The 10,809-nt window shown below is 34.8% G+C and overlaps 2 protein-coding genes across 3 annotated transcripts; one reads left to right on the forward strand and one right to left on the reverse strand.

Annotated features, from left to right (window-relative positions):
• The first annotated feature begins 4,640 nt into the window (after positions 1 to 4,640).
• LOC100801416 (uncharacterized) lies at positions 4,641 to 8,220 on the forward strand. 2 transcript variants are annotated; one of them, XM_006597878.3, is made up of 6 exons: positions 4,641 to 5,185; positions 6,043 to 6,593; positions 6,726 to 6,784; positions 7,279 to 7,374; positions 7,497 to 7,673; positions 7,788 to 8,220. In XM_006597878.3, exons 1-6 carry the CDS (start codon positions 4,698 to 4,700, stop codon positions 7,827 to 7,829), a joined length of 1,413 nt encoding a protein of 470 aa, XP_006597941.1. In that variant the 5' UTR covers positions 4,641 to 4,697; the 3' UTR covers positions 7,830 to 8,220. The 2 variants fall into 2 exon arrangements, with proteins under 2 accessions (XP_006597941.1, XP_003546576.1); XM_003546528.4 differs by having other exon boundaries at positions 6,055 to 6,593.
• Positions 8,221 to 9,110: 890 nt separating this feature from the next.
• On the reverse strand, positions 9,111 to 10,277 carry LOC100801948 (transcription termination factor MTEF1, chloroplastic). Its single transcript, XM_003546529.5, has one exon. It carries the CDS (start codon positions 10,173 to 10,175, stop codon positions 9,267 to 9,269), a length of 909 nt encoding a protein of 302 aa, XP_003546577.1. The 5' UTR covers positions 10,176 to 10,277; the 3' UTR covers positions 9,111 to 9,266.
• Between the last annotated feature and the right edge of the window lie 532 nt (positions 10,278 to 10,809).

Genomic DNA, 10,809 nt, shown 5'->3' on the forward strand with positions numbered 1-10,809 from the left:
ATATATATATATATATATATATATATATATATATATATATATATATATATATATATATACATTTTAATTCATAACATTTGTTGTGCAATTGTGGCATTTCTTCCTTGTCTGTATAGAATTAACATTCGTCCTATCAACCTATCCCCATGCTCTTGTACAGTGTCTAGACCATATAGTTAGTAACAACATAGCTAGTACACACATACACTAACAACAAGAAATGCAATACAAAAAACAAAAAAGCTCTAATTTGTTATAATCGAAATCTTTTTAGACCTATTCACTAATCTTTTTGAGAACCAAATTAACTTCTAAAAATATACAGATATACATATATTCAGGTGAATTACAAGAGGCTTTTTGATATATATATATATATATATATATATATACTAATAATCACATGTTCATATTTTGAATATTCCAAACCAGTCAACTCACAAATTAATAGATAGAGATTTTGGAGAATATAAATTCAGACTTTTCACCGAGAGTCATGAAATATATTTTTTTAAAAATGTTAAATCTTTTTATTAAAGGATATAAGATGGTTAATAAACAAAACCAATTTACATAAAAAAACAAAAAAAAAATCCCATAATTCATTATATTCTTTCTTTGCATTCAAATTGCTTTCTTCCCTTATGCATAAATAGAATTAAAGCAAGCTATTATTCGCTAAAGTAAACTGTCATCGATGATGCCCTTAACGTCAGTATACAAACCATGTCAATGGATTCCATTGTATCCTAAAGGAAATTCATTAAAACACCTATTAATCCAATTTTTTATATAGAGATTGGTGGGGACAAATCAAATTTAAAAGTTAGTATATTAGACACACCTTAGAGAATTGTAATTTTCTGTTATTTTTTCTTTATTGTAGGACCATTCCCGTGAATAATTTATTTTTTGATATTTCTTCATTGTTCCATAGTTAACACCATCAATTCGATTACGGGTCAACAAAGATTGTACGTACTAATACATTTTTTTTTATTATTATCGTAAATAGTATTTTCAAGTTAGGAATTTTTTTACGAGTGTGTTTGAATAGAATAATTTAACTAGGTAATATATTTTTTATAAAGAATTAATTTTTTTATTAAAAGTAATTGTTTGGATATTTTAGTAAAAAGAATTCAAAATTTTGGAATAAAGGAATTTTAGTTAATTGAAAGAATAGAATTTCAAATTCTATCTTCATGGGAGTGAATTTGGAAATTTCTCTCTCCGTCGCCGCCATGCTCCTTTTTTGCCACCTTCACCTCGGCGGCAACTTCTTCTTCGGCCAGATCCTTCCTGAGTACGGCACCTGGCAACACCTCCAATACCTCGCCCTCTTCGGCAACGAGCTTGCTGGCTACATCACGTCCGAGCTTGGAAACCTCTTCGCCCTCTGCGAGCTCTACATCGACTACTACAACACCCCTGAGCTCCAAAATCTGGACACGCTATTTCTTCACGTGAATGTGCTCTCCGGCTCTCTCACCCCCGAGCTGGGGAGCCTTAAGTCCATGAACCTCTCCACAACATGCTCTCCGATGAGGTTCCGGCAAGTTTTGCGGAGTTGAAGAATCTCACTCTGTTGAACCTGTTTCGGAACAAGCTCCACGACATGATTCCTAAGTTTGTTGGAGAGTTATCGGCTTTGGAGGTGTTGTAGCTTTGGGAAAATAATTGAAGAGAGGAGAATTAAGGGAGAGAAGAGAATTTGAATTTGACTTGTTGGTTTTGGTTTGAAATCTAGGACTGTCATTTGGTGATAATTCTGTGATTGTTGAAGAGAGAGGTTATATCCAAACACAAAATTTTAAAAATAAAAGAATTTAAATTGAAGTACTTGAAATTCTCAGAATTAAAAATTCTTTAGAATTTTAAATTATCTCATCTAAACACACTCTATCAGATATTTTCTTCTAAGCAATTTTATGAGAATACTCTAGTGCTCTAAGATTTGAGTTGAGCATCAATTTCTTGAAAAAAGCGAAACAGATTCTGAAGAAAAAACAAATAAGATAATTACAAAATACAGAAAAAAAAACACCTTCTTCCAAATCTGAAAACAATCAAGTAGGGAACAAACACGCTTTGTGGAAGAAATTAGTGTTGCTCGAATTGACACTTGCACACATATTGCTTACTATGTGTTATAATCACCTTTAACATTATTATACTTGCACGGGGTCACCTTAATTTGTAATCAATCTAATTGTAAGTATTGAAAAAGTGGTATGTAAAGTGATCTTAAAAATTGACGTGCAAAATACCCATATATTATTATTGTTATTAACACATGAATATGTTGTATAGGCTGGAAAAATAAACATCACCAGATAGCTTCTTATGAATGGCATGCACTTCAGGACAGATTGACAAAACCACTCTTTCTCTGAACAGCAATATCTCTAATGGACCCAGCCACACAGGTTTTAATTGTATTGATCCATGATTATGTAAAATCATAAGTTTTTAATTGGACATGTTCCCCTTTACCTACCACACTAAACGGTAGGGTTATTCAGTTGGCAACGTCTAAATTATGTTTTTGGACCACCATATAATATAGGAGGCAAACCATATCTGTGGTCCAATAAACTGGGTTATTAATTTCATAATTGAAAACAAATTATTCTATATTGCAAGTACACATATTTGATCAATACTTAATTAACAATGAAGATTGTGGATTCTTATTTTTTTAGTCTTGGCACCATAGGTTTATGTGGCTATGTTCCTCTTCTGATTGTTTAGGATGTATTTGTATTAAGGTTACTTCCCGTTCAACGTAAAAGTAACAAATTTCTTCAGTTAAATTTGCTGCTTAGAAGAGTGAGAACTATCTTGGAAAACATGACATTGAATTTTTAAGTTATTTCTAAACACATTCTTATACTGGTTTAAATTAACCGCCAAACGAATTGAAATAATTATGAAGATAAATTGCCTAATATAAAAAGGAAATTGTATGAATTTAAAACCTAAGAATCATTAGGCCTCTCTGTTGGTGTATGATAGTCTCACCTGAAATGTATTGATTATGATCTAAACGGAAATTTAATATAGGGTAAGGGCATAAAGACTCTGATCACAAATCAATTTAAAGCATGCAATGTCCCCTTGTGAGGTACCAATCATCCTTTCCCCTCACCTGCCCCGTTGGCAACTTTATCTTGAAGCCATACACATAATTCCATGGTTCTGACACTTTCATCTAATTCCCTCAAATTAAAAGCAACTATTAGAGAGTGACACTATCTCAAGATACATACATACACACAAGTACATTCCATAAATGAATTTTATCCTCTTATTCTTTTCCTCAAGCATAAACTCCAATATTATATTATGGTTCTACAGATTAACTCAGAGCATGAGGACAACCAAAAAGGGTGGACACTGGCATAGAACAAAACCACTTGCCCCCACCCAATAAGAAAATTAAAAACATAATGTAAAGAAGGGGAAATTAATCAAACACAGCCAGCATGATGATGTCTGTGGGGACTTCCAATTCCAGCCTATGCATCTTTCCAGGTAATCAAAGCAACTCTAGCTATTGCACAGTATTCCACTATGCATTTCCCATCACTTATCACTAATCATTCATAGAAAGCACAAATTGATCATTCAACAAACAAACCACAATAATGGCAAGACAAAAATCTTAAGCAACCATATGCTTTGTTAATTGACTATTTAATTAACCCACTATGAACAAATGTTTTTATCTGAAATTTAAGCCCCAAAGTACTTAATTAGGCCAAAAAATTATTTATGTATAATTGTGAAGTGACAGGACTAACAACTAAGATGTGCGAATATTCAACAATTGACTGTATACTTTTATATTTAGCGAAAATATCTATATGAATAAACTGGAAAATAATATTTTTGATATATTCTAAGGATATTTGTCCATTTCCATTTAGATATATCTTTTTTTTTTATGTCAGACTATAGTATCCAGATCATGTAATGAACATCGGTCTAATTTCGATCAAGTTTGTAAAACTACTAATATTTTATTATGTGTACGGCATAAAATAAATATTTATTTTATATGATTAAAACTCATAATAAATAAATATTTTTTAATATATAAATTATATTTTAGATTTATAACAAACAATTTAAATCATTATATAAGATTATTTTTAATTATTAGCAATTTTAAAAAATATGAAAATTTAATTTATAAATAAAAATAAAAAGTAAATTAAAATAAATATGCTATTAGATGAAATGTATAAGTAAAGATAAAATAATTAAAATGACAAAAGAGAGTAAATTTCTTACTCTTTAAATTATATATTTTAATTTATAATATTTATGGTATAAAAATATACTATAAGCATATTTTTTTTGTCCCAACCACATTTTTAAAAATGGAACTTGAAATCACTAATAAGTTAAAACACTGTTGTAACATTAAATCCACACTAGATCCCACGCAATCAATGGTAGTAACTGTGCACATGATCTAATTGATTATTAGAAAATAGTAACTAAAGCTGAAAGAAAAAAAAAGAGTAAAAGTTAATCAATGGCTTTTTTCACAAAACTGTTTTTCTTTTTATTTTTTTCATTATCTTTTTTGTTTTATGTTCCTCCACTCTATATATAAGCACCACCCACACTTTGTTTCTTCTAGTGAATATTCCGGTTAGTGGAGAGAAGAAGAACCTTGCCGGAGAATGGACGAGTCATGGAGAATGCGAATGGGCCTAACGCGGGGGCTCCCTCGCCGACGGTCCATGGAGGACCGCTCCTCCGCCAGAACTCGGCGTTCCATCTTCGCCGGGGCCGCCGAGCCGGAAACCCTCGACCCCGACGACTTCGCCGACGTCTTCGGAGGCCCGCCGAGGAGCCTCCTCGTGCACAAATTCTCGAGGTCGAATTCGTTCTACGAGGAGATTTTCCGTCCGCCGGAGTTTGCGTCTCCGGCGCCGGCGAAGGGCAGCCGGAGCTTGCCGGTGTTTCGGATTCCGGCGAAGAACGAGGCGTTCTACAGCGACATATTCGGGTCGGACGACGACCGGAGGTCGCGGGAGCGGTCGGGGCCGCAGTCGAAGGCAAAATCAAAGTCGAATTCGTCGTCGGCTCTGAGCTCCGAGGAGCTGAGCCCTCTCCGGACGGCGGTCGGTGATGACGTGGCATTGTCTGCCTTTGCTTCCAAGCTCAGGTACTGAAATGAAATCCCAACAAACTAACTGTTTTAAGATTCGGTCTGTTATCTTGTGAATTGACATTTTTGCCCTCTCTGATTAGCTGTATTGCAGTTGTACTCTCCCTCTGAATGTGGAGTAGGAATCTGATTTTAGTATTTTCAGTAAAGCCTATTGCTAGGAACACAATCGTTTTTGTTTGTTAAAATTTATTTAAAATTATAAAATTACGGGTGTGAAGTTAATTAAATAACAAGCATAACACATTCAATTTTGTGATATTTCTAATAAATTTCAGTCAATGATTGAGTGTGTTAAGTGTACTTGTACCAAAAGAAAATCTGCATAAAAAAGAGTGTGTTAAATTATAGAATGTGACACTTTCAGTAAATTTGGGAGAGCTAATGTTTGAAATTATAAATATGATATCTATGACGTTGAAAGTGTTAGTAGACAAACTAAACACCGAGGTAACTTATTTTTTGTAGTCTTCACTCTTCACCCTTTTGGCGAAGGAATTAGCAATTAACAAAAGCATTCATGCATGTTTTGTTTGTCCTTGTTGGTTTCATGTTGCTTTGTTCTCTTCTCCAGCTAGATAGATTTTTTACACAATTGGCAGGGTGTTTTAGCAGAAGTGTATTCAAAGTTTAAAGCAAGATTTTAAATTGTGGATATGGTAACAATTGTCACAATCCCTAATTGTGAAAAACTATCAATAAATGCGACTGATGTGGCTGTAATTGTGAACACAGAGACCCCAAAACCTTGATGTTGTGAACTGAATTGAATTTGCAGACCAATTTTTAAAACATTGATTTAATGCGTTTTTAAACTCTAGTAGTCTGGTTATGGGAATTCTGAGGCTTCTTAGTGATTGTTGCAGGCCAATCAATGTCCCGTGCAGATGGAACTCAACCACTATGATGCCCGGGGAACACCCAATTAAACAAGGGGGGCCACTTTTTCCATGCAATAGTCAGTCATTTGAAATTCAGTTTCAGGACAATGAGTACAAGGAGAGCTTCAAGAGTTCACATTTGGGATTCTCAAGAAGAGTCTCCTCCCCCGAAACTATTAGTCTCGAATCCAATTCATATCAAAGCATGAAGGTATCTGCTGATGACTGGGAAATCAGTTCCCCGTTTTCTGCTGTCTCTGGACTCTGTCAAGAACCTGAGGCAAAATCTTCAGTCCATGATCACTTGTTTCCAGAACTGGTTATAGAGCAGGACGACGACGACGACGAAGTTATGAGCTCCTATGTCATAGAGGTCAACTCTAACCTCAGAGAGGAAAGTTGTGGAACAGCAGACCTTGACGAAGCAATAGCATGGGCCAAGGAGAAGTTTCAATCACGAAATTCTGATGAAGAATCGAGCTCGAGAAATGAAGGCAATGAGCAAGCTACTACAGGAGTGGAAGGTTATTGTCTTAACCAGACTAATAAAATTTTGTGCATGCTTTCTGAAACTTATCTTTAAGAGGATGCTTGCTTTTTTTTTAGAAAAATTATCTCTGAAATAAACTAATTTAAACATGTACAATATAATGCAGGAAGGTCTGATGCAGGTGAATGCCACGGTGATGGAATAGGAGAAGTTAAATCTTCGAAGGTAATTTATTGTATTGGATAAGCATTGCTGCATCAGTAACTAAAACATGTGCATCATATTCCTGATACAAAGCTTGTAATTACTGCCTTAACTTCTAGATTTGTCCGCAAGACCTTTTGAAGCTATTTTCAACAGTAATTTTAAATTAGAAGCCAATATATACATGTAATGTTTGATGACACAACTAACATTTAGAAAAGATCATTTCATAAGTTGTTAAAAATACTTGCTCAAGAAAAGAAATTACAAAAATTAGCTCAAGTTGTATGATATATGGATAGGATAGGATAGGATGTGATTAAAACAGTCCATAATAAACTAAATGTAAGGAAAAAAACCCAAAAAAATATGATTAAAAATGAGTAAAAGTGTGATGGGGGTGCGATCCAGTTCCTGTCAAAAATAGCATGTCAACTTTGTAAAGGATTTTCCTTTTTTCCATTTCTTTTATCTGAGAATATAGATTTATATTGATTGTTCTGTTGTTTCTATAGGTACAAACAGAAACAGAGAAGTTGGACAGAGATATAAGATCGTGGTCATCTGGCAAGGAAACTGACATCCGGCTACTCCTTTCAACGCTACATCATGTAACGTTTTCTTTGTTGTTCATCTCTTATTGACAATTTATTGAATCTTTTGTAGTTTTATACTCCTTCGAAAGTATGCATATAATAAGAGAATTGGCATAATTGTATGTTTTCGTAAACAGATTTTATGGCCTGAGAGTGGCTGGTATGCTGTTCCTCTTCCGAACTTAATAGAAAGTTCACAAGTGAAGAAGGCCTATCAGAAAGCAAGATTATGCCTCCACCCTGACAAACTACAGCAAAGAGGAGCAACATTCCTACAAAAGTATATAGCGGAGAAGGCTTTCTCCATTCTTCAGGTATGTTAAATATGAGTCATATATGCATAAAATCTACCATGATTTGTTTCAGAAGCAATAAATTATAGGCTAAGGATCGACACAGAAATTAAGTTCATATGTTCTTTGGAACAGGATGCATGGACTGCATTCATTTCTGAAGATGTTTCCTTCTAAACAGCAGCAGGTGGCTCCATTTCCTGATAACTCAGTTTTGGTTTATAGCTCGAGGACAAACATCAAGATAGACATTTGGAATGACAAAAGAGATCATTTCCACGTGGCAAATACAACATGATGTACATGAAATTTGAAAACAGTGTGCCCTTTGTACAAATAGTTGACTGATGGATCTACTGTTTTGTGTTTGTACCATAAGTTGTTTGTTGCTTTTGTAGGTATTATTTTGGAAGTAGTTAATAGGAAGTTATTTGGTTGGTTTCAGTACTTGATTTGTATATGATGACATGAAAAACCAAGAAATCAGCCTTTTGTTATTCTTTTGGAACCTTATTCCATTGAGATCCCATCAACTGCAGCCAATTTACATTTTGAGCTCTTTCTGCTAGATAAGCTCATCAGTTATCACCACATACTCTTAGATTTCTTTAGCCTTTTTATCCTATGGCAGGGATTTCTTGGTGTTTCTACACATGATGATCAAATTGTAAAATTGAAATATTTCAGATATCATGTATCAGTTACTGCTGTGAACGCCGGGTCCAACTGCAACCTACATTTAAATTTTAATTCTATTATTCTATTATTCTTACTCAAAGGAAAATATGAAACCTCTTACACCTATATCATGTACACGTAATATTTTCTTTGTTGATCATCTCTTATTTAAATTCCATTCTTGCAGAAATTGCTTTTCTAACTGCTAACCTAGATGACAAAATTTACAGGTTACATTGATAAATATGAAATTACTTAAAAGTTATTTCACCTTTAGTTCCCAGAATCATCAAAATAAGTTTGTATGTGATGACATGAAACCAAGAAATCAGTTTTTTGTTATTCTTTTGGAACCTTGTTCCGTTCAGATCTTATCAACTGCGCCCATTTACATTTTGAACTCTTTCTGCTAGATAAGTTCATCCTTACTACTCTCAGTTTCCTTTATGAAGCAATTCATGTATCTTGTATCAGTTATTACTGTGGACAAGACCTCGGACTGCAACCTACACTTAAATTTTCGCTCTTACATCCACTGGCTATTGAAAGGAAAATATGAAACTTATTACACCTACATCATATAATATTTTCTTTGTTGTTGATCTCTTGTCTCTGACAGTTTATTAAAATTTCATTCTTGCAGAAATTGCTTTTCTAACTGCTAACCTAGATGATATATTTCCAAGTTCCATTGATAAATATGAAATTACTTAAATCTTTGTACACCTTTGCTTCACAGTATCATCAACGTAGTCAATAGCATAAAAGGGCAGGCAGATATTTGAAATAACAACTAGTATATATATCAGTAATTTCGCATAAACTCTGTACTGAGGAAGTAAACAATACAAAGCATATAAACGATTTATCAAATATTTCAACTTCATTGGGAAACTATATGCATCCACATAATAGAATGCTCCCCACTATAGTCAATCAAACACTCCCCTGCTTCACCAGCTCCCTAAACTCCTCATCAGTGCTCTTAAGCATCACTGGCAAAGCTAAAGCAATCCCACTTTGCACAACCTTCATATGCCTAGGCTTTATTCTGTTCTCCAAACTGAAGGCAAAGTACTGAGGAAACTCCTTCAGCTCCTCCAACTTTCTCCCCATCTCCCCAGCAAAGTACTCATACTTTGGCTGAAAGTTATTCTCTATGCTGAAAGTGAGCAGTGCTGGACACCTCAGCACCATGCTCCTAACCTCATCCTTCGAAAGGCCTAAAGTCTCCAAAAACTTGAGTTTGGGAATGAGGGTGTTCTCCACATTGGAAACCAGCAAAACAGAATCTTGATAAGCCAATGCCCCCAAGTCCTTGAACCCAAGCCTTCTCAAGTAAACCAAACAAGGTCTAAGCTGGTCTTTGACACTTGATGTGAGCAATCTGGGGCACTTGTTAACAACCCTCCTGAAATTATTTCCAGGGACTTTAAGTTCATTCAAGATGAAATCAAAAACTGGGTTGAGATCAGTTTTGATGTCAGAAGTTAGAATCTTGGGGCACATGCCAAAGAGTCTGGGTAGGTCCTTTTCTTGGAGGCCTTTGGAGAGGAGGAAGGTGATGATGCAGTGGATGGACTCCATGGTGGCAGTGCGGAGGTCAGGGTTTTGAGACAGTGCTTTGCCTGCATCAACGCCCATTACCTCAAGGCAGAGGATTTTCTCTTTGAATTCAAGGGAGAGTTTTGTGTGGGTTGGGGTGTATAAGGGGTGGTTTTGGAAGAGGCTCTTGGGCTTTGGGGAGACGTGGATGGGGGGTGATCTTAGTGGAGAAGAGGGTTTGTCGGAAGAGATGTTGCAGAGGGAGGAGTGTAAGGCTACGGCTCCTGCGGCTGGTGGCATGGTGGAGAGAGAGAGAGAGGAAAATGAGAGGGCATAGGATGTCTTGTTATGAGGATGTCATGCCATTGTGGCATAACACGTGGGGATATGTTTGGAATTTGGTTGGCTGGAAATGGATATTAGAGATTGTTATGTGATGTGATCATTATGAATTTTTGCAGCGATCTTTTTTGTTTTTCTGTATAATTTTTGCATTGTTAAAATTTTAAAAAATGCGTTAAATATATTTTTGGTTTGAATAATTTAAGTATTTTTTTTAAATCCTATAAAAAAAATTTAGTTATTTTAGGTCTTATTTGAGGTGATTTTTAATTTTGAGTTTCATTTTTTTTAAAATAACAATCAGATTTTAGTTTTTGTTCAAAAAATATTTTAAATCATTTTAAAAAATATGATTAATTTCAAATAAACTCATTTTAAAAGTTTCGTGCAGTATTAAAATTAGTTCAAGAGTGGTTTTGTGTGATAATAACAACAATAATAATGGTGGTGATGTCAATAGTAACAACGACAATAAAGATACTAGTGATGGTTGTGGTGGCAATGACTATAGTGGCAGCGACGACAGTGACAATGACGATGTGATAGTAGTGTTAGTGGTGGAAGCCAATAGTGACAATGATGATGGTGATGG

This window comes from Glycine max, chromosome 15 (genome assembly GCF_000004515.6).
Source record: "Glycine max cultivar Williams 82 chromosome 15, Glycine_max_v4.0, whole genome shotgun sequence".
Classification (NCBI taxonomy): domain Eukaryota; kingdom Viridiplantae; phylum Streptophyta; class Magnoliopsida; order Fabales; family Fabaceae; genus Glycine; species Glycine max.

Coding starts and splice junctions, on each gene's coding strand:
- LOC100801416 (XM_006597878.3), top strand. CDS start 4,698: ATGGACGAGTCATGGAGAATGCGAATGGGCCTAACGCGGGGGCTCCCT. Junction 6,594..6,725: donor AGCTACTACAGGAGTGGAAG/GTTATTGTCTTA, acceptor AATATAATGCAG/GAAGGTCTGATGCAGGTGAA. Junction 6,785..7,278: donor GAGAAGTTAAATCTTCGAAG/GTAATTTATTGT, acceptor TTGTTTCTATAG/GTACAAACAGAAACAGAGAA.
- LOC100801948 (XM_003546529.5), bottom strand. CDS start 10,175: ATGCCACCAGCCGCAGGAGCCGTAGCCTTACACTCCTCCCTCTGCAAC.